This window comes from Myotis lucifugus, unplaced genomic scaffold (genome assembly GCF_000147115.1).
Source record: "Myotis lucifugus unplaced genomic scaffold, Myoluc2.0 scaffold_68, whole genome shotgun sequence".
In the NCBI taxonomy this organism is placed as follows: Eukaryota; Metazoa; Chordata; class Mammalia; order Chiroptera; family Vespertilionidae; genus Myotis; species Myotis lucifugus.
The window spans coordinates 3,048,863-3,073,250 of NW_005871116.1; the positions used below are offsets into that span (position 1 = coordinate 3,048,863).

The window sequence follows — 24,388 nt, forward strand, 5'->3', positions numbered from 1 at the left end:
CGGACCGACCTGAGCCCCCTGGGGAGGTGCTGGGAAAGTCCCCAGGCGGGTGGGAGCCACCGAGAGCGCAGCGGCTGGAGGGGGTACAACCAGGGGAGGGGGAGGTGCAGCAACATTTCGGGTGAGGACCGCGGCCCAGGGTCCGGGACTTGCAGTCACTGATCTCCTGCCCTGCGTCTCCAGTGGCTGAAGTTGCCCCTTCCTGGTCCCCCAACCGAGGTCACCGGCCGGGAAGGGCTGAGCTGGGGGTCATTCGAGGGGGTGATGGGCGGGCCGTCTGCCCCAGAGGTAGGCGAACAGTCAATTGTCTCAGGGCCGGCCCCTCTCACTTCCACCCGATTGTAATTACATCCCCGGGCGGATCCAGCCTCCCTCCCTCCGCAGCCAGCTGGTCCCTCCCTGCGGGCCTCCTTCGCAGCCCCCGCCTCCCCCCCTCCCCCCCCAGCCCTGCTGCTGGCAACTGGCTTCACTCCCGCACGCCGACCTCCGGCTGCGGTCCTGCCTCCTCGGACTCCTGGCGGTTGCTGGTCTAGCTCCCTCGGCCCCTCAACCCCTCACCCCCGCCAGGGGGTCCGCGGGGCCGGCGTCCCACTCGTCCCCCCAGGAGACACCCTTTTTCTGTGCGCCCGGGACTTGGTGAAACTTTGCAGGAGCCGGCGGGGAAATGGATTTAATCCAAGGCATCTTGTTCCGGCTCTTGCTCCTGGCTTCCAGCCTCCAGTCCGGCTCCGTGTTGCTTGGGGAAGCTCGCCGAAAACCAGGTAACACGCTCTGCGCGCCCGTGGGGCCTCCCGGGCGGAGCGCCCAGGTCCTGGTCCCGGTCCCTGGTGAGGACGCGAAGCGGTCCACGCACCGCCTCTCTCTCCCCTCACCAGCGCCAGTTTAACTGGGTTCATCGCTGCCCTGGGCTGAGAAAAGACATGAGCCGCCCCCACCCCGGTCCCCAGCCCGAGGGCGGGGGGGGGGGGGGGTTCCAGGGATATTTGTTTGTTAAAAGAATGATCTATTATGCAGGCACAGCAGAGGTGGAAAGCTCTGCATTTGATCCCAGAGACCTGAGAGCCGGGCTAGCGATCATGCTGTCTCAATTACAGAGGATTGCAACTGTGCAGAGGCAGACAGCTCCTCCTGTGTCTCCAAACATCTTATTGAATTCATATTGTCCAGAGCCCAGCCATTTCCTGTGAAGTGTCTGAAGGTTTGCCTGCCTGGAGTCCCCCCTGCCCATCCCTGGTCCTGCCCACGCACTGAGTAGGGATGTGGCGGTTAATGTTAGGATTCTCTTCCACTCTGACTGAGGATGCTTTCTCAGAATTTCATCTTGTTTTGAACTCCTGCCTTTGCTCTAAGATTTCAACCCAAGTGTCAGGGTTGTAGACTATTAGAAGGAATTGGAGAGAACTCGAAATATAATAACTTGCATTTCCTCTAGTTTCACCCGTAAAAAGTCTTCCTGTATTTTGTTTACTTTGATTTGGCCTGTGTTGTGAGATTATTCCAAGTAGAACATTCTAAGCAACGAAGTTCTAACCATTGTTTGCCCCGAAAAACGGTTTTGTTTTTTTTTTGCTGACACTATATTTAGAATTCTGGAAAATCTGTTTTTTTTCTTAGTTTACTTTGTAAGCAAGGTTGTCTTATGGGATTAATTATGCCTTATGAACAATGGAGCACAATATAACTTTATTTGAATGCAGCCTGCAAAACTTTGCAGAAAGTGCAGTTTGTCTTTACAAATAGTGTTTTTTATAAGAGACAAACCAGGGGAAATTCATCAGAGGGCAGAGGAAATAATCTTGCCAGGTTCCCATATGGCTGCTTAAATATATTCGCTGTTCAAGGATCTCTCCTTTTGGTTATATGACTTGTTGCTGTTCAGCTCTTCAGACTATATCTGTTATCACCTTGCTACCTGCCTTGGTATGGAGAACATTATCATAATTTGCAGCATGCTTAAAATGTGAGCTATTCTATTTCCCTGTTTCCACTGTTCAATTTCCACTGTTCAATTCATCCTGAAGATAATAGCGGTCGTCCAAGGTAATATTATGTTCGTTTCTTTTCTCACGTGCACACATACATACATCTACCAGGATTTCAGAGAAGCGCCACTTTCTAACTGTGCTCCTTAGGTAACCACATCATGATCAATTACATTCTCCGGGTTTATTTATTCACATAAAACCATCTACTCACAATTTTGAATAATGCATAGTTCTATCTGTAGTTCTTAAACATCAACAGTATATGCTATGTTCTTTTAAGGATTTCCAGCATTGAAGCAGATTTTTAAAACAAAGCATTTTACAAAACTCTGCTGTATAAAACTGCTCAAATGAATCATCATATTTCCTTTGGTATTTTCTGTAGTTCCTCTCCTAGAAATACTTCCTACCTGGTTCATTCAGAGCCTCATTCTGCTGTTCATGCCATGAAGATGCCTCTTTGGTTTTATCTGAAGCGTGGATGGGGTTTTGGTAGTGGAAACTCCACCTGTTAAACATGTTAGCGTCTTAAATACATCAAATTTGGGGTAGAAGGAGCGTTTGGACTATGCTCAGCTTAGACAAATGTTTCATTACCTTATAATTTTATCCAGACACTGGCTTTCAGGTTGGAAACTGCTCAGATTAAAATGACAGCTACTTTATAAAATTCGGGGGGTGGGTGGGGGGGAGAATTTCCTCCTGGGCTCATTTACATCCCTTGGAAAGACCGGTTTTTGATCCGGAAAATTGGTCCAGATTAAAAACTGAATGTGCCCGTTTGGCTCTGATGTGAACAGCAACCAGCTAATTTATAATCTTCCCCAGGCACCAGCAAGTCCTGCTAGGATCCATATGGAAATTCTTTGTACCGTGTTTCCCCAATAGAAATTGGGTTGTGGGCAGTACTTTGAAGGTAGCGTAGCCACCATGTAGGTGGAGCAGTCCTGTTTTATTTGGTGGCCCTGTCTGTCACCTCACACTGTGAAATCTACTTTTGACAAGCCCAGCTTTGCTGGAGAAGTCTTGTATTCAGAATCAACCTGAAGATTCCCCATCCCACCTACATCTGGTGACAAAAAACCAAGTAGCAGCTTCAGTTATGAGTCTAATTTGGGTCCAACATAGGCACCTTCTCTCGAGACACCCCAAGACAGTTCATCTTCTGTAACTGAACATTAATAAAGGAACCTCTGCATTTTCCGAGAAAAACAAGAAATGACAGTTTCCAAGTTAAGTCAAATTAAATAATCATCTCTAACTAAGTGCTGGCTATACTGTTCTAAGAACTTGACACATACAGATGTATTTGATCAACCCAACAGCTCTGTGTGGTGGGTACCATGATTACCCCTGTTTAGCTAAAGATGCAATTGTGGCTTAGAGACATTCAGTATCTCCCCCAAGGTCACAACTAGTAAGTAGGGGTGTGGGAATTCAGGCTCTGATGTTTGGGACCAGAAACAGTTCTCAGCAGCTCCTGGGCAGAGTGTGCGGCCTGGCACAGAGGATCTGCCTCTTGGGACAGGGGCCTCCAAGAGACAGAGCCCAGCAGGGGGTTACCCCTGCTGCTCTGTGGGGGGGAGCCTGTTGAATGCTGTTAAACATTTGTACCTGGGATTGCACCCAGGCCTCCAAAGATAACAGAATGTGAAAGATACCACTAGGGAGTTCTGGAAGCTACTGTTTACTGACCTCATCCACAGGAATCAGGCTGTAACCTTGCTTTCTCTCGTTGAACTCCTGGGGGCTGAGGCTTGGGCGGGGCTAGAGAGCCCACTGGAGTACCTGGAGGTAGAAAAGGGACTTCTGAAGATCGCCAGGACTCCGTCCTTTCCCCGTGACTTGGAAATGCCATTTATCGGATGTCCTTCATTCCTTTTCAGATTACAAATTAGAATCGTAGACCTGGAAGGAAATGCAAAACGCTTATTTAACAGCTGGGCTGAGGGTGGGTAAGGGACGGTGCAAGTTAACAGACGCTGAAACTTGACCTCGTCCCAGGCCCTCTTGAGTGGTCCCTGGCACTTCTCCCTTACGTTGAGTCTCATGGAGAAGTGCAGCTGAGCCTTCCGATGTGGGGCAGGGAGAGGGGGAGGGAAGTCCAGACGCACCTGCTGGACCAGCACACACCCAGCCTCACCAGCTCCGTAAGGCAGATTGGTACCTCTTGGTGTCGATGAGCTCTCTGGGCTGGAGGACCGCCCGAGGGTCCGGCCCTCCTTCCTCCTTTCCGGTTTGCCTGACGTCCCAGTCCCAGGGTCAGTGGATCAAGGTCAGGTTAGGGTTCAGGATGTGAGGTTTTCCCTGGAGGACCTGGGGCTCCACAGTCATCCTCAGGGAGATGCAGGTTTCTAATCTTTCCCTTTGTACTTCCCGTTGTATTTCTCTCTGTAAAACTGGACAAAAATATCTCTTTCCCAAAGCACAAAGCATGGGATCAGAGGAGGCTCGTCTCTTCTGAATGTCCCTCCTTCTCCCTTTCCAACCAACCATGCTCCCCCTCGTTTTATTGCGCTGCGCAGATATTGTGTTTTTTATGAGACAATTGAAGGCAAGATCCTCTACCAGCCAAAAGATTTCAACTAACTGGATACTCAGATGACGGTTAGCCTTTTTTAGTGACTTTTAAAAATGTCATTGTTTTTTGATAGACATAACGCTACTGCACACCTAATAGTCTACAGTATAGTGTAAACATAACTTTTATATGCACTGTGTTTTGTTTTATTGCAATATTTGCTTTACTGAGGTCATCTGGAACCGAAGCTGCACATCTCCGAGGTGTTCCTGTGTGTACATCCCCAGCACCTGGCTACTCGGTCAGTTCAGGACCACAGCAGAAGTACCTTCGTTTTACCCTTCATTCCGTCAGCCCTCCTGCCCTTCATCATATCTAATCCCTATAAGAAGCCCAGTCCTCTCTCTCTCTCTCTCTCTCTCTCTCTCTCTCTCTCTCTCTCTGTCTCTCACCCCCTCTCTTCCTCCCTCCCCTCCCCCGTTTGGTTCTCTAAGAGGTCAAGGGACAGAGAAGTCAAGGTCAGGGGTAAATGTAGTAAAACATGAGGCATTACTTCTTTCTCAGAATTCTTTCTCACGCAAGAGTGACTTGACCAGGAAAGAACTGAGTGGTGTTTTTGTCTTTGTTTCTTACCCTGAGCCAGGGCTTTCATAGCCTTAGAATTCTTTGGGGACCAGTTGTCCATCTGTTCACGGGTTACTATAGCTCAAATGTGGTCCAGTGAGTCAGAACTAGATTTCTGGAAGACAGGGACTCGAGTGTCTGAGGCTGAGATGGAGCCTCGGCTCACACAGGGTTAGCCTATGATATTCTGTATTCTCCTGCCTCACCCACTCGGCCAGCAGGACTGTCGTTTCTCCCAATCAACTAAATGAATGACGTAATGTCTTGTTGCAACAGGTCTTTGGAGCTGGCCAAGACCCCTGCCACTTGTCTCAGTCAGTCGCAGCATGTCATGCTGCAGGGATCGGAAGTGCACCTGCTGTTTTAGGGATAGAAAAGGGAAAAGGAGAAGGAGATATTACAGAGCCCACAAGGTAGTTGTAGGGGAAACCCCCAGACTTTGATTCCATTGGTTGGGGACCTCTGTTTTGAAGAAGGACCCGAGTGTGGCCTCAGCCTTATGAAATGAGTTGGAAGCCATTGCCACCTGGAAGAACCCCTGATCTCACGGGATGGGGAAGCCCAGTGGTGGTGATGGGTGGAGGAATGGGGTATGGAGGGAGGGATAGACACTCAGGTGAAAGTCAAATCAAAGTGCTGCCAGCAGAGGGCGCACCTTCCAAAGCTGGTTCAGAGTAGGTCTCTGACCTCAAGGTCTCAGGCCTCTGACCCAAGCAAGTAATTTCCATGTGGGTAAGAATTCTTGGAGTGCGTCCTAGGCATCTGCCTTTTTGACAGGAACCTCAGGTGACTTGGTGCATGTAGGTTGAAGTCCACACCTTGAGACTAGACAAAGTAGAGTTTGGGCTCCTCCCACTGCCTCCCTTCCTCAGTGCACTCTGTACCCCACCGACAGTCTCCACTTAGTTCGTCCACACCGGGTGGGCTGCCAGCAACAACATGCACCAGTACTGTAACCAGGCACCCTGTGCTTAGACTCCTTGCGGGTGTTCTGAAGGCTGGATGTGGGACTCCAGTGGTCTCCCGGAAGCTCCTGAGGGATATCTCTTCCGAGCAGACCCTCCTCCTACTCACCTGGCTTCCCCATCCCAGTCATGGAGAGAAGAGGGAAACCCCGCAGCAGCATTAACAAAAAGCCATGCAGAGCTGTATCTAACCAACCTCTCCTCCCCACTTCCCTCAGGCCCACTCCACCCCCCAGCTCGTCTCCCTGCCTCCATGGCTGGTTTCTGCTGGCTGAGCAGGAAGGCTTGGGAGAGAGCACCGACTCTGAGATTCGGCACATTTGGGTTCAAGTTCTGACTACTTTTTATTGGTGACTTGGTGACAGAGAGCAAGCTGTATGAGCTCTGTAAGCCTCAGTTTCCTCATCTGTCAAAATAGGATAAGGAAAGAAGCTACCATTTAAGGTCCAAAGGAAGATTACATGAGGCAGTACCTGTACCAAGGCATTAAAAAGGGTTAGAAGCCTGAAGCTTGAAGGCAATATTTATGAAACAGGGATTGTTTAATCTTCCAGTAAACAGGGGAAAAAACCTGAATGGCTAGGTGTAACGGAAAGACTGTGTTTCAGGCATGGTGACTGATAAACACAGGCACTTAGGAAGTCATGCACTTTTATCCTTTTCCATACATGTTAATGTATGATTGCTTGCATGTGATTTAATTTGTACTGAGTTGTAAAAATTTTCAGATAAATTCATTGACAAATCAGAAGGACTCTTTGGTCAACCGCGGGCCTTGGTTTTTAATTTGGAGAATGTGGCTGCCAAGTGTGTGGTCTTGCGTGAATGGATTTCTTTGAGAACCAGTAACCCCAAGGGTGATGGATGATTTCTGCCTAGTAATTGTCTTGGGCAAGTTTTGCAGGGTGTGGTGGGGCGGGGGAGGGGAGGGGGGAGAATTACCCAGGCTGATGTGAGACTGAGGGTTGGTGAAAATTTCAACAGAGCTAGAAAGCTAAGAAATGGCCCATGTTTGCTCATTAATCAGTCAATAGGAGTAATTCATGAGCCCCTACCTGTGATGTAGAAAGATAAAGACCCAGTGGTTCTTCCCTTTTCTATTAATGATTCTTGCATTTTCTCAGCTTTGAAAAAAATCCCCCACTTACCCCAGAAAACCCCACCAGCTTATTTTCAGCATCAAAGGAAATAAAGCAGACTAGTGCTTTCAAAGCTAAAATGGTACAAAAAGATAGGGTATTTTTATCTAACAACAATCATAGTAATTATTATTACCTTAGCCAACCGGAACAAGCAAGGACACACTTTCTAAAGCTTTGATCTCATTTCCATTCTCTTCGTTCTCCACTCCCCTGAAGACACTGGAAGATTCTGTCTTCGTCTGACTCTGCAGATCCGGGCAATTTAAATCTTAACACTTGTGTTTGCTGACAGGGCTTCCAAAATCTTGAATCAGATGTAATGCAATGCTAACGCTATTTATTTTTCTTGGTGCGATACGTTTATATTAGCCCGTTAATGGTTTACATTGTGCGGAAGGAGTTGTATCAGCAGGCACTTTTCCGTAACATCTGGACAGTTGGAAACATAATACTTAAAGACAACCTGAGTTTAAAACCTTCCTTGGACAGATGGCTAATTTTATTGATCTAATCTTACACTTAGGAATAGATCCCATGATCCTTTGCTCGTAATTCTTAGGGTGAGCAGAGACATAAGTAAATTGGATGATGGCTGTGAATGAGACGCCTGTTCTATTGTTTGTGATTTATTTTTTAAATACTTCAGTATAAACAGTCACTGTGTGAATTACTTTAATCTCTACCCTAAGGGTGCTTAATTAATACTTGCAGTAATCCAGGAGACAAAATAGCTCCAGCATAAGAGTTTACATCTATTTTAATCTCTCGGTGGGTGACTGTGCTGTGCCTGTGGCTAAATGCTTCCAGCTTCTCCTACCTGCTAGCTAGGAACCGACCCCCCCACCACCCCCCTGCCTCGGGGGCTGGGTAGCTACTGTTTGAAGAACTTTGTAATGAAGTCCACTCTCAAGGTGGCTGGAAAAATACTTTAAGGGATGTTATCAAAAATCCAAGCCAGAGGGTTTGTTAGCACTCCACGCAGGCCTGCGTGCCCCTCGCCTAACAGACGGCAGGCTCATTTGCTGGTCCTGCCAGCTGGTTTGCTGGGCCTGCCATTGGACTATTGACCCATCTGCCTCAGCAAGGTGCTTGGAACAAACAGCTCCAAACCTCAGGGGCTTGACGCAGAACGTGTTCTTCATTTAGTCCAAGTCTGAAGTGAATGTTCCTCGTTGGGCAGCTTGGGCTGGTCTCCTCCAAATGGTTCCTTTAATATCTCCATGTTGTCATGTGCCCATCTTTACAGCGGGCCACCAAGGTGTCATGGAAGGTAAGGAGAAAGAAGGCTTGTTGAGAGGTTTTTGTGTGCCAGGTCGCACATGGTCACGTGGAAGGCTGGGAAATGCATGGAGTTCATCGGTGCACAGAGGAGGAGAAGGGCCAGCTGGGGGGGCTTGTCTATGATGCAGTGCTTTGGAGTTCAGTCTGAAATGCAGGTAGTTACCATCTGGCTTTCCTTGTTGGGGGCTACTATTATTCAACAAAAGATCCCCAACTAAGCCACCAAATTAACTTAGGTCTGTTTGCCGTAGGGCCTAAAAATATGTGTATGGCTCCATGGATATAAGCCAGCAGTTCTCAACCTGTGGGTCGCGACCCATTTGGGGGTCGAACAATCCTTTCACAGGGGTCGCCTAAGACCATCGGAAAACACACATATAATTACATATTGTTTTTGTGATTAATCACTATGCTTTAATTATGTTCAATTTGTAATAATGAAATTGGGGGTCACCACAACATGAGGAACTGTATTAAAGGGTCGCGGCATTAGGAAGGTTGAGAACCACTGATATAAGCTATTTGTTGCTGCATATTTCATACATTTTACAAAAAAGTAAAATTAGTTCCTTTTAAACAATAAAATATCCAGCCCAGCCGGTGTGGCTCAGTGGTTGAGTGTTGAATATGAACCAGGAGGTCATGGTTCGATTCCCTTTCAGGGCACATACCCAGGTTGCAGGCTCCATCCCCAGTGTGGGGCATGCAGGAGGCAGCTGATCAATAATTCTCTCTCATCACTGATGTTTCTAACCCTCTCTCCCTCTCCCTTCTTCTCTGAAATCAATATATATATATATATATATATATATATATATATAGTAAAATATACAGTGGGTAGAGTGAATTTCTTTTTAAAAATAATTTATTGATTTTATTTTATTTTTTTTTAAGAGAGAGGGAGAGAAATGGAGAGGCATAGAGTGAAACATAGATTGGTTGCCTCCAGCACGCCCCTCTCTGGGGATGGAGCCCGAAACCCAGACAATATGCTTGGACTGGGAATCCATCCGGCGACAATGCCCAACCAACTAAGCATACTGGCCAGGGCAAGTAGAAGAAATTTCTAAGGCACATCAACAACCAGAATTCTGCCCCCCCCCCCGCCCCAGTTTTTCTAGAAGCTCTTTCTATTTGTGCCCCATAATAAAAAATAATATTCAGGGCAGAATCATTTATTCAATGAGAGATGCATCTGAAAATATAAAAATTATTTTTTAGACACCACAGCCTACTTTGATGGGGATGAAGATGCTGTGGACTTATCCCAGCGAAAATAAATGGATACATTTAGCGGAGCCACTGCCCTTTTCCAAGCACTTTCAGAGAATTGATGTCCTGTAACCCTGGCCCCACGAGGAAGTCTGGAGGGGATGATTTAGCAAAGAGGAAACAGGCGCAGCCAGGACATGAACCCAGGTCAGCCCATCCCAGCCTGCGGCTTCCCATCAATCCAGAGGTGCTCCTGCAGCGGATGGGGCGGAGCATGGTCCCTGCCGAGGGCGAGTCTAGCCCTGCAGCCTGGAGGGACCCAGCAGGGACCTTGCCAACAAGGCGCACCACCCTTTCCTGGCAGAGGCTCCCTGCGTATCATGGGCGCTGTTTAGAATGGACTGGTACTGCTTTCACGCCGACTCCTGGCAGGTTCGTGCATTTTGCAAAATGCATGTTGACTGAGGGGCTGTTTGCAGTTGAGAAACAGCTGTAGTCCCTGAAGGAGAGCTTTGCAGTCCCCCAGGGGTCTTCTATAGCGGACTCAGCCTGAAGCTTTCCATTCGGCCCCTGTTTAGCCATCTTCGTTAGTGTGGAACTTCAACGTGGCATCATTCAAGTCTCAGGGCTTTCCGTTCGTTTCTTAAACATCTCTGTGAGGTTCTAGGAGTTCCCAGTTGGTGTAAACAAGTAAACCCTTAGGTTGAAAAAGGAAGCATTCTTTTGATAGTTATTTTAAAGTAATTGATGGATTTTGACGACAACTTATACATGTATCACACACCCCTTCAGCTTGCAGGAATGGTAACAAGAATCCTATAACAGGCCTAGGTTTAAATTTGAAATTGATGGCTGTCTGACCTCAGATAGAGTACTTAGTCTCTTCACACATTGGATCTCTCACCTAAATGTAAGGCTCATAATAGCTGCCACAAGGGTTTTACGTAACAAATATAAATGAGATGACGTGCTGACGGAAATGCTAGGAAAGTACTTGAACATTTGGTGCACAATGGGCACTTCAGAGCCAGTCCATATGAGGTAGGTCATTAAGGTTTATAGAGTCTATGTAATTGGAGAGCTGATAGTTTTTCATGTTTGGTACAACCTCAAATACTGACAGCATTGACACAGATGTATAACTGAGCTTACTTAGGCTCCTATAAAAATGGAATTGAAAAGAATTTCATTTCCTTAATTTTACATTATTATAGAAGACTTTTAGTGTCTAGATCAGTCATAAAGTTCATGTCATTGATGAAAGACCTAGAGTCAGCTTAGAGTTTAATAAAAATAACTAACATTTGCTTTGGACTTTGTACACAACTAAGAAGAAAAACTCAAGATCACATGTTTTTATGTAGCCACTGTGGTAGATATAGATTTTCATGTATCAGCTGTATGGTTCCTTACCCAAAAAGAGGCTATTAGCAGTTTGAATATCAGTAATTCCCCATAGCTACCTTCTTTACTGTGATATTAAGAGAATGCATGTAAAAGATGCTACTTCTATGATGTCTACTCTCTCTCCATTTTGAGTCAACCATTCTCTGCCAGAATGGTCTTCCCAAATGCAGTTCTCATCACTCTTGTGTTTAATATTCTTTGCTGGCTTTCTATTGCCTTCCAAACTATAAAGCTGAGCATCTGAGGTCTGCCATATGGGCCCCAACTTACTTTTCCTGTCGTCTCACTGGATACACACCTGTATCCCATCCAGCCAAGTGAGATCATTTGCTGGTCCATGGACCTCCTCTTCGCCCCCCGCCCCCCCCCAAATGCAATGACCCTTCAAAGCCTGGCACCACTGTCCCCTCCTCTGTGAAACCTTCGTGCCCTCTCCCCACCAGCAGCCATTCCTCCCTTCTCCCGGCTGCCTGTGCTATGCTCTCAGTGTATCTGACCCAGGCCTTCTATTAGATTTGTAACTTTGTCAAGGAAAGTACTATGATGTCTTCACTTATGTGTCCCCTCCATCACCTGGTGGAGTGTCTCCCATGCAGCCAGCCTTTCCCAGCCAGCTATGGAATGGAAAACGATGGCCTTGTTTGGGGGAAATATGTTTGAACATCATGTGAATGATTTGATCCAGCTCCCAGCTCCCAAATTCATTTCCTTCCTCCGGTACAATTCAGAAAAGGGGTCACTTCTGTGTGTGAACATTGTTGCTTAACCTGAGCAGACATTTGAAAACCCGCACTGCAGTGTGATTTAGAGAAGGAAAGGGCCAGGGAGTCTGTCTGCATCAGCATGTAATTTCAGTCCTACCTCTGTGCTGCCAGAGGCTATGGGAATTGTGGGTTTTTAAGGAGCGTCTGATTGAGTCTACACTCTGAAATATGTCATTTTCCATACCCGGAGAACAGGTAGCGCTTAAAGTAACATGTGGGGCTGCCTCAGACCTGCTTTTTATCATGTCTTGGAGGTTAAGAAGCAAAGGCAATACCCTTACTACTCATACATCAAAATATGGGAGGAGTGAGGAGGTAAAACAGTCCAATGTTCAATTCCTCTCCCTCCCCATCTCTCTTTAGATCCAAAGAAAGGAACCCGAGCCTTGCGTGGGAATGGCATTGGTGGCGACTGAGGAGGTCAGGCTGCGGGAGGGGATGAAGGCGTCCATCTCTCCTAATGAGATCTGGCTGTGAGGTCCGAGGAAACAGTCCGCAGGGCCTTCAGCGTTCCTCTTCGGTGTGATTGTGCTGACCATGGCTTGCAGACAAAGATCAATTCTGTAATCCCTGGAAGGCAAAGCGGCCAAAAGCTAGTATTTGCAAAGGTTTCTGCAGTCTTTGCTTGATAAAATGAATGCCCTTGGGCGGCCCAATTGAAGCAACAAATTGATTGACCCATTCACCAATTACATATATTTAGTTCTTGGCATATACTCAGCTCTAATGCGTGTATATGGGTAAAGTAGAGCTGAAAAGGAGTTGCACTGTAATAGCAAATAAAAAAGCTAAGTAAAGGATATGATGAGGAAGTATTTAGGGGAGGGTGTACTGCTCTCTGAACTTGACTTTGAAATACATCAGAAGTAAGATTCACTAGTGGGTGGAGAGAGCCATAGAGTGCTGGGTATGTAAGTGGTGAAGCAGGTACAGTAGCGTTGATGGCAGAATCCACGTGGTGAGTTCACACATGTTCATTCCAAACCCCTTTCACTTTTCTCTGTGTTTGATTATTTTCCCTAAGAAAGTGATGCAGAAGACGAGCTAAGTATTAAGAAAACAAGCGAAATGATTGCAAAGTCTGACCTGTCAACAGTGGGGTTCCCCCATGGCCTGCTCTGCACCCACACACTGGTGGGCCCTGTGTTTCTGTCCTGCTTCTCACTCCACTCTCTGCTCCCCCTGCCCCGCTCCGTGCTATTGGGGCTGGCGGCTGTGCCACTCACACTGCTCTGTCCTTTCGGTTCCACCCAGGGGCAGCATCAGAAGGAGGTCGGAGGAGAGCAATCCGGTGTGTTTCTTCTGGATTCCTCCCTCCTCTGGTACTAAAACCACATCTCTCAGCCCTCCATGGCTTCCAACTCTGCGGTATTTTCTCTACTTCCCTTTCTGCCCTGGCGGTAGTGGCAGTGTCTCATGGTGCTGGCCTCTGCGTGCATCAATATTCCTGGTTGGTCCTTAAAGCTGCTCACACCTCTGTGACTAGCCTTTTAATTAAACTCTTTTTTAATTAAGTAAGTTCTTCTCTCTGCTGGGACCCTAATTGATACCTTTGGTACCAATGCTTTCTAATATATGCAGTATTTCTGCTACTTTCCCCCTTAGGCATAGCCATAGGGTTTGATTTGTGTTTAGCTTGCACCCAGAACTCTCTGAAGGTCAGGTCTGATTTAGCTTCAGGATGCCTGCTGTATATTCATGGATCAACTACAAGAGCAATAGAAACTGGACCTTGTGAGGCTGAGCGTGTCCTCTGGGCCCAAATCTGCAGGCTTCTTGGATAGGAGCCCATTGAAGCTAACCTGCCCACTGCTGTGTGGAGTCGAGAAATAATTGCAGGCAATAGAAATTCTGGCCCGAATCAGTTTGGCTCAGTGGTTGGAGTGTTGGCCCTCGAACTAAAGGGTCATGGGTTCGATTCAAGACAAGGGCACGTACCTTGGTTGCAGGCTTGATCCCTGGCTCTGGTTGTGAGGAGGCAGCCTATCAATGTTTTTCTCACACATTGATGTTTCTCTCTGTCTCTCCCCCTCCCTTCCACTCTTTCTAAAAATCAATGGAAAAATATTCTTGGGTGAGGATTAACAAGAAAACCTCCCCCAAAACAAAAAACAAAAGAAAACAAAAAAAAAAGAAATTCTGGGAGCCTAGAGGTTTCTGGAATACATATGTACTGAAGGGAAGATAATTTTTTTTATCTCTTGAGAACGTCAAACTAACCTCTTATAACTCTAGTGAGTTTGACCTGAAGGGAAAGACCCCAGCAAGCTTGGACTTTCTCCCACTTCTGTTAGGTTTGTTGCTGGTTTTGATGCTCTTGACATCTTTTAGACTCTCTTCTGATTTCTTGGCTATAAATACCTTGTACCTGATATTTTACTCATGAGTTGAGTTGAAAATGCTTATTATGCAAACTTAAAAGAATTAATTAGGTTATACCCATTGTTTTTGTTTGGATTCCCCATTAACCAACCATAGGACAAAGATTTGAATGAAAATAGTTTGAGATGTAAAACAAAACAACACAAAAACAAAATACAGGGGAGTGGGGAAGTGAGGCAGGGAGTCCATGGTTTTCTCATCAAGCAAGTTACACTGTGGGTGATTAGAGTTTAAATTCATGGGAGAAACTCTAGAAAGTGATATAGAACTCATGGCTGAGAGTTATCCTGCCGGAGGGTGAGATGGCCCAGGCTTGGGTATTCACATCCGTTCCTTCCGTCCCTGGAAGAAGGCTGCGGCGAGGGTGCTGTCACTTCCCCACGTGTCCAGCCTGCGGGCTGACTGCCAGTGGGCCTCTGTGGCTTCTGAGAAATCTCTTGGGCAAAAAGTTGCCCAGATTGGTAGCTGGAAGTGGGCTGGCCAGCTCCGAGGTGAGGCCCGAGGGATTATGGTGGCCACTAACAGTTCTCCTCCATCCAAATTGACTCATTTTATTTGGGAACTCAAGACTGAATACCATTTACCATTTTGATAGTGTCAATGTAAGAAACATTCACATCTACAGAGAATTTTGGTGAGTTTATTTGAGCCAAACTGTCGACAATTGCCGGGAAGGAAAATCTCAATGGATTGAGATGATGCTCCAGAGAATGGCAGTTTTGGACACTGTTTTACACATTACATTGCAGAGACCTAGGTGGGTTCCATGGCATCCATTGGTGATAGGGAGGTGGGAGAAAGCAAAGCAGGGAAACCTCTGGGATGGGGTAAAAAGTAAAATGATAGACACATACATCTTTGACTTAAGTGGGTGTAGATAGTTTAACAGTCAACAATTAACTCAATAACAATGAGGGGAATTGTGGTCTCCGCAGAGTGGTGCCTGTGCTTTGAGGGATCCAGAAAAAGGAAAATTATTTTGACATTCCAAGGATATGTTATCATATGTTAGCGTAGTTGTGAAAAGACAATAGACAGGCTCAATTAGGGTAAAGATTGACTTTTGTCAGGGAAGATGCCGGCCTAGGACATGACTACCCACCATAAACTGCTTTTAGTGAAAAAGTTTTAATTTCAGACCAGCCTTTGTGGTTACTTTAGGTCTCTGAGTTTGTAAGGTCACCACACAGGCCTCCCCTGAGCTTGTCAGGGTTAATATGTGGCCCCTTTTCATCCACAATAGACAACCCCTTTCCCCCAAAGGGTTTGTATATGTTATGGGAAGAAGGCAAAAGATGTTTGGATAGTCCAAACCCTGAATTCCATTCACAGTCCCAACCTGAATCAAGATTTTTAGCAGGATGGTGGTGGTAGGGGGGGAGGGGGAACCTATCTACATTGCAGTTCAAAATATAGGCTATTGATGGAAACACTTATCCAGTTAGAAGTATATAGGAAGTGTTATTGCTTGGGTTTTAAATCTAAGAACCACCATCAACAACAAACAAAAAATCCCACCAGCTTGACTCATTTGTGCTCATTGAGAAGGCCAGCAGAAATTCCAGTCTTCATTGCTTACGGCTATGCTCTGTTATTTAGAATTTGCTTTGAAATGGTTGATTGTTATAATGAGGACTAGAGGCCTGTTGCACGAAGAGATTCGTGCAATAGGCCTTCCTTTCCCCTGGCTGCTGGCACTGGTTTTCTTCCGGCACCTGGGACCCAGGCCTTTGCTCTGGCCAGGCTCCGGCTGGAGCTGGCCCCGGGGCCGTGAGGCTTCACTCCACCACTTGGAGCCTATGTATGCAAATTAACCGCCATCTTTGTTAGGTTAATTTGCATACTCTCCTGATTGGCTGGTTAGTGTAGCGAAGGTATGGTCAATTTACATGTGTGTCTATTATTAGGTAAGATGAGTTCGCATTTCCCTTTAAAGGCAAGAATCATGCATTTACAGCACAATAACATAGCTAACATTCATATAGTATGTGCTACATGGCAGGCACAGGTAGTGACAGCACAGACTCCCAAGGCTGGCATCATGGAGTCCTAGAATCTTAGCACCGGAAGGGACCTTAGGGATAGCTGTCTAACCCTGTGTGGCCTAGTGAAGGTAAGTCACTTGCCTAAGGTCGTGCATCTAGTGAGTGGCAGATTCAGCACGAAGACCCAACCAGTCTTCTGACCCCTGGCCTAGTGCTTTGTCCGCTAAACCCACCACCTCTATGACCATGGTGTAGGCCGAGACTTCTATTTTCATTGACCATCCATTTTTCCTTTGCGTTTCGTCTTGCTTGTATGTTTAGAGGTAATGAACCCCCAGCCAATTTCCTAAGGCGGTGCTGTGCCTGGAGGAACAAATGACCTGGGAAAGGTGGCCCAGGCTGCCTTCTCGCACCTTGATTAGCTCCAACCTGCAGGGTCTGTGAGAAGCCCCGCCTCCCCAGCCCGAGATCCGAGGGTGACAGACAGGCTGTCCAGGCTGAGAAGAGTACATTGTACAGGATCAGAATGCCCATCTGGAGCATCTCCACAGCATGCTCTTAAGTGCATCCTCCCAGGAGGCACTCCTGAAGGGGAAGTTGAGGGGAAATTGTGTCATAAGACAGTATCAGTGGCTTAGTTAATCACTTGGCTTGCCTCTCATTGTTAGGGGTAACCTTGAGGGATTAATTTACTATGGCGACGTTCCCAAACATTTTTAAAAAGCACAGTTACAGCCATACCTCATAAGCACTGCCTTTGAAGAATTGATCCTTTAGAGCTGAGGTTAGTGAACTTTTTCTGTTAAGGGCCAGATAGCAAATATTTTACTTATTTGTATTTTTATTTATTGGGTCTGTATTGCAGCTACTCAGCCTTACAAAAGCAGTCATAGGCAATGTGGAAATAAATGTGCGTCACTGTGTTTCAATAAAACTTTATTTACAAAACAGGCTGACGGTCAAAGATTGCTGGAACCCAGTATTTAAATATATATACATTTTCTTTTAGTTAAGAGATAGCAGTGCAAGATTTATTTGACAATGTTTGGATGTAGGGGCAAAGCTCTTTTCCTTTTTAATATGGGCCCACTGATTGGAATTCTTGGTCATCCTTCAAGCATAAACTCAAGCAACAGGGCTTATGTGAGTACAGAAAGCAGCTAGATTTTCCAGTCTTTCAGAGTTGCAGTAATTGTTGTTTAGGGATTCCTTTATTGAGTTATTGCAAAGCAGTAAACCTAGCTTTTACAGAAACAACTTTTCTTACTCTATTTGTATTTTATTTATTTATAAAATGAAAGGTCATGTGGTTAAAATAGCATCATGGAACAATACAACTGACTCTTGGTAAGCACAGCACTCAGCTGGGGGTGTGGGGGAGTGGTGCCCAACGGCCACACAGAGTGGATCTCTGCCAGCCGCTAGCCTTCCCAGGGCCCTGGCAGCCTTAAGCATCCATACGCTCTACAGAGGGAACCAGGCTGGTGAGTAATTCAGGACATAAAAAGGTCAACTTTCTTTTGCTCAGAGTGCTTTGAAAAGTTGGGTTTTGATTCATTAAAACAGGTCTTGCCCTCTTGTTCACACTCATATTTTGCACAGGTAATTTCTTCACAGTACACAAGCTCCTCCCAAACTCTGGTGATATTGTCAACTAATGTTTGCCTTAGTGGTGTTCAAAACAATGAAACTCTTTTCACTGAGTAACCTTCCAATTCTCCATAAAAGCTGTATCTTTTGAAATGACACATGTAGGTAAAAAACATAGTGATTAATCATTTCAGAATTTTTATAAAACTTAAAATTCAGATAGCTTTACATGCCAAATATTATTTCAAGTTGCTTAGAAATGATACACTTCTATTTCTCTTCACATCCACTTGCGGTACATCTTACCCCATCACCATGGTGCAGATAAAGACACTGAGGCAGAAAGAAGTTAAGTGGCTGTGCTGGGATTTGAACCAGGGGCTGGAGCTTTTCTTCTTGACCCCGTCTTTCTGCCTTTCTGGGCTGAGGTTGCCCACCAAGAGTGGGTTGGAGACTTGACCCAAATGAGCCCTCTGACATTGAAATCTTTTCCATCGTCCAGTTCACTCCAATAAGCACAAGTGATAGGTTCTCAGCACAGTGATCATAAGATAGCCTGGGGATGTAAGGTGAGCACAACTCCTCAAATCACCCGGCTCCTCCAAGAAGACACCTTGGTGGCCATGGTAGACATCCAGCCAGAGGGAGGTCCTGCCAGGGCATGAGAAGCCCTCAGTAAGAGCTGGCCACGCCTCTTTAATCCTCAGCCATGTACCGGAAGCTCCAGCAGACTTATCTATATGGACATAGCATTGCCATTAGGAAGCCAGATCGCTGGGCTGACCACCCGAGGGCAGGATCTTGTGCCCCAGCACCATTTCCTGTACTTTATACAGATTCTAAAACGGTGAGCAGACATCACTTCCGAATAGTGAATCTGTGCCTATGAAATGATAATCAGTGTGTGAACACGCTCAAACAGTCAAGTCCGATCTAAACAGACCAAGGAGGGGTTGCACACCAGTTCAAGAGCCTACTGAAGAGATCTTGAAAAGTCAGGACCCTGCTGATATGTTAAGCTGCCTTCAGATAAGAGATATCTCGGAGGGCAGTGATAGAAATTTGGAGATTGACAGGTCATGAGGACAATAGCTCCTATTTGCATGGTGCATCAGAGTTTGCAGAACTCTTTTTTTTTTTAATATATTTTATTGATTTTTTACAGAGAGGAAGGGAGAGAGACAGAGAGCCAGAAACATCGATGAGAGAGAAACATCGACCAGCCGCCTCCTGCACATCTCCCACTGGAGATGTGCCCGCAACCCAGGCACATGCCCTTGACCGGAATCGAACCCGGGACCTTCCAGTCCGCAGGCCGACGCTCTATCCACTGAGCCAAACCGGTTTGGGCCTGCAGAACTCTTTATCATTAGAGTGGCTACTGGTGATAGACTTGGGAGTCAGATAGAGCTGTTTTGCAGTCCTGCCTCCTGGATTTGTGACCTTGGCCACGTTCCTTCATCTTTCTGACCCTCAATCTTTTATCATCTGTAAATTTGGGATAAATCGTTTCCCTTTTGGAGTTTTATGAGTTAAGTCCTTCATTGCTCACGATGTGCCCGGCACAGAGCCCAGTCTGCAGTAGGTTCCATGAAGATCTTTGCACGTGCAAGCAGGCTCACTCACAGGATTGGCAAAACCAGACCCCGGGCCTCCTGACTCTTACAGGAGTAGTCTCTGCACTTTATCATTGTCCAGAGCCGGGCACACTTCTGTTTAATGGCCTGTCAGGCAAAGGCACCGTCCAATCAGAATGGACAACCAACCCATCAGAAATACATGGATCCGTGGTCTGAGCTGAGACACGGAAGTGAATATCACTCATGCCCTGAGTGGGAGCAGTGACAAATGAATGTGCTTTTGCTAATCACTTATTTATGATTACAGATTCATTTATTCCTTCAGCACTTGTTTAGTTAGCAAGTACCATATGCCAGGTATTGCACCAACTGCTGGGAATAAAGTGAGTAAGAAATGTAATAATTTCTCTAAAACTCATTAGCGCTTTGCAAAATTCCAAAGACATAATGATTCCTGTTGAAAACAAAAATTACTTAGTTTCTAATTGAACTATATTAGATTTAAATCATCTGATTACAGATTACAGCACTAATTATAATGCTGAAAGGTACAATATGAACTGTTTTTTTTGGTATAGTTTCTTAAGACAGGTCTTTATTAATGTATTTTTATATAACTGAAAATTCAGTGCGCAGGTTAGATGGCCTGCAGATTTTAACAGTAGCTGTTAAAAAGGGCCTACGTATATGATGAGACTGTTTTATTGTATCACCTAGTTTTCTTGACATCCAGCACTTTTCATATGATCAGTAAAATAGCTGTAACTTCTGGGGTTGTGAAAGAAATATGGTCATTTTTAAAACTGGAAACCGGAAGAAAAGATTTTGCTGGGGAAGAAAGGAACTTCACTTTGATATTATCTATTATGCACATTAATATTCTCAGCTTCTGGCCAAATAGAAGGCCCTCATTTCACAACTGTACTTTACCTAGAAAAATTAAATAATTTCATAAAACTTTATCAAAGAGTCCATATTTAAGGTATGAGAGTGGGGTTTTGAGTTTCTGAGACTTTGATCCACAAGTTGAGAAAATATAGGGCACCTATTAGTTCTTGAAGTAAAGTGATTTTTTTTTCCAGTTACATAATGAAGCTTAGGATGACCTAAATGCTAATATTTCTTCTGGTAAGACACTCTCAGATTATAAGAAGGAGAAAGATGACAGTTATTCACTTTATTTTCCTTACAAGTTACATAATTCACTTTTCTAGACAGTATGTAACCACATTGTTGAGTGACCCCTCCTCTGGTTGTGTGGACCAGAGGCGTTACTTCTTCAATGCTGGGGCAATTGTGAGTGGTAGGAAGGTCACTGGTTTAGAAGGCAGGGCCGAGTGCGAGCCATCCTCCATATGTCCTATAGTTGGATTCATAACAATGGATGGTGGTTAGGGATTGTGATCACTATGAGGGCAGAGGGATAGGAGGGTTCTTTCTGTGGTGTGGGGTAGAACCTCTTCAAACTCATGTCTCAAAACAAACCAGCCTTTCTGAGACCCACTGTTCTCCTCAGTTTCCTTTTTCTTCTACCATCTCCCTTCCAGCTTCCAAGCTCGAATCTCTGGAGTCATGTTTAACTCCTTTTTTCTTCTCTTTTATTTGCTGATTCTTCTTCCTTGGCATTCACTCTTTCTCACTTTCACGTTCCATTTTCTAGGTCTTATTTCCAACTCTTTTTACTAGAGGCCTGCACTAGACTCCTAACTAACCTGCCTTCAGTCTCTCTGCCTCTTTCCATCTGTATTAGTCAGGGTAAGCCAGGTTATGCTGCAGTAAGAAACAATTAGAGAATCTCAGTGGCTTAAGACGAAATTTACTTGTAGTTTATAATCATCATAGATTACAGGAGGCTGATATCCGCAGCATCTTCACTTGGTGACCTACGCTCTATGATTTAGAATTTCGACGGTTCCTGATGGCAAGGGCTAGAGGGCCTGGAGGATCTGACATTGACAAATAATATTCTGTACCAGAAGTGACACATTGATTTTCACTCACAGTCATTTGCCAGAACTAGTCACATGGCAGAAATGAGAAATTCTCTTGTGCACTTGGAATAAGTGGAGAAATGGATATTGGGGAGATTAGGGGACTTTACTATTTTATCTGACAATGAAGGCAAGAATCCTACAATGAAGGTCATGATTCTACCAAGAAAATCAGAATTCTCCAAGGAAGGCCATTGGTAGTCTCTTCAAAGCACTCCTTTATTTAAAACCTTTCCATAGTACCCCACTCATAGTATCACATACCCTAGATTTCAAGGGTCTCTCACATTTATTGAATAGCCAATATTTATCAAACACTTACTATGCCAGATACCCTGCTAGGTCCTTTATATTCATTATCTTTCCTATATCTTACAACAATTATTCAAGGTAGGCATTATTATCTCCATGTGACAGATGAAGAAACTGGGGATGAAAGAATGTCCTAGTTTGGGTTCCTCCAAAATCAGACCCTGTAGCAAGGACTCGGGTGCCAGGAAGGGCAATGAGGAAAGGGGGTTGGGATAACAGTGAGAGAGGAGTGTGAACAATGTGATAATGAGAGGGCTACCATTGTGGGCAGCAAGGGCTCTCATTGGCTGCAGACCATCTGAGAGGTTGTATGCAGCAGAGCTCTACACTTCAGGCCAAGGGACTGGGCTAGCTTTCTACCAGCTTCTGAATGTCTGATTGAGGGTTGCTCTTGAGACGTTAACTATCAACTATTTTGCCCTGCCCTGCCCTGCCAACAAGCCAGGCACACACTGTCAACCATAGGAGCCCCTTTGGCAAAGGGGTATAAGCTGTCAGTTTTCTAGAACAGTGCTGATAACCTGATGGGCTATGAGCATTGGCAGTGTCTGCTACACAGAGGTGAAGTTACTTGCCCAAGGATACAGTGAATAAGATTTAAACCCAAACACTTTTAATTCCCAAACCCACTGTCTGTCCACACCAAAAGCTTACTGCTTACTAACAATGAACACAGATCTGTGCTCCAGCCAGAATGCATCTCTGACCCCTCTCCGATCCATTCTGTCCTCTTCTCCATCCCTTTGTGCATGCCATTCCTTCTGCCGGGAGTTTTCTTTGCTCGGTGCCTCTTATTTAACTTCTATCCAGGTTCTGTGCTCAGTTCAAACATCACCTTCTCCACGAAGCCTTCTTTGATTATCAGAAACGCTGCCTCTCATGACTAGACCCCACAGTGGTCAGCTACGCCGCTGTCCGGGCCCACATGGCAAGGATGCGTGTTTGGGTCTTTCTCCGGGTTAGACTGTAGGTTGCTGGAGGGCATTGACCATTTTTTATTCAGTTTCTTTTAATGGTGGTGAAATAGACAGATAAACATAACCGTGTAGGTGCACACATATCCATATGCATGTTTATGTCACTTTCAGGCCTTGCTGGCTGACCTTGCCAAGGGCCACACTGAAGTCTGGATTTCAGGAAGAGGTGTTTTTCCTGTTTTTATGCTGCTGTCTCGCCTTCAGCTTCTCTACTTCCCCGACTTCTGGCATCTGTGTTGCCACTTGTACCTTCCATCCTTGAGGAGGGACAGGAGACGGGGCTGACTGATGAAGGCAGGGGGCTTTCCTGCCGTGCACATGGTCCCCTCCACGTGTCTGGTCTGATAGATGTGTACCTGCCACTGTTCCCACTAGAAATGCAAGTGGAATCATGATGGTTTGCCCCATTCGGATGACATGACCAGGAGAACGCAATTAACCTTAAGGTGACACCCCAAACCATGTGCCAAGGATTGCTAATGACCAGGAGGTGACAGGAACCTTTGGCTTTGTTTGGTTCCCAACAAAGTACTTTTGCCTGAGTTGCCTCCCAATAGCTGGGGAAAGTGGCGTGGACTGAAGATGAAATTCCACGTGGCTCTGCCTCGCTTTCAAACGGACAGTCATGTTCCTGAAGAATGGCTGTCAGTGTACGCCGAGTTCATCCTAAGAAAGAACAGCAGAATGGGGGCGTTGCTTTTCGCACCCCATGAGGTTATAACAGGGTCCCCCCAACCCGTCCTTTAGGAATGCCGCTCAGTGTTAAAATGCTGAAGAGCCCCTGGCCACAGGTGTTCATTCATCCTAAGCAAAGACAGGTGACCCTTCTGGTCTTTTTCTCCCCATGAGTGTAGAAACAGGTTATATTATTAGTCAAATCCTTTCTGAAAAAAAACCCCCACACAAAACAAAACACAAAAAACAAAAACCCTATCAAATTACTTGCCTTAACAATATCCTTCACAGCAAATTCTTACATCAGTGACGTAGTGGATGGGGAAGAAAGCATTTCTTTTATCTGTTTTAAATGAGTTGTCTTTCAATTTCATTGACGGCCCCTTAGTTCTTATATGACTAAGAGTTTATTTGAATAATGGCAGCCATGGATGGACCTGGAGAGCATTATTATGCTAGTGAAACAAGCCGGTCAGAGAAAGACAAGTACCATATGATCTCACTGAGATGTGGAATCTAATGAACAAAATAAACTTGACAAAATAGAAACAGACTCATGGATACAGAGAACAGACTGACAGCTGTCAGACAGGAAGGGGGTTGGGGTTTGTGTAAAAAAGGTGAAGGATTTAAGCAAAGAACACTCATAGACACAGACAATGTCTATGTCTAAAATATGGTGATTACCAGTGGAAAGGGGGTGGGGAGAGGTTGAAGAGGGTAAAGGGAGAGTAAATGGTGACGGAAGGAGACTTGACGTGGGGTGGTGAACACAATACAGTGTACAGATGATGAATTATAGACTTGTACACCTGAAACCTATATAATTTATTAACCAGTGTCACCCCAATAAATGCATTAGCAATTCACTTCTGATCCCTGGAAGAGATTTGTTCAGTTCTGATAAATTTATCTTCAAGAGGAGTTAAATCTTTTCTAAGTGTAGGTTTGTTGAAATCAGTTATAAAATTATAAAACTTTGCTCTAATAAACAA

At 45.4% G+C, this 24,388-nt stretch overlaps 1 protein-coding gene across 1 annotated transcript in view; it reads left to right on the top strand.

Moving 5' to 3' along the window:
* The first annotated feature begins 449 nt into the window (after positions 1 to 449).
* Positions 450 to 24,388, top strand: part of LOC102432310 (pikachurin) — a 114,776-nt gene continuing 90,837 nt past the window's right edge. The window contains exon 1 of the mRNA XM_023755050.1: positions 450 to 761. Coding sequence (XP_023610818.1) covers positions 665 to 761 — 97 coding nt within the window. The 5' untranslated portion in view covers positions 450 to 664. The remainder of the gene's footprint in view (positions 762 to 24,388) is intronic.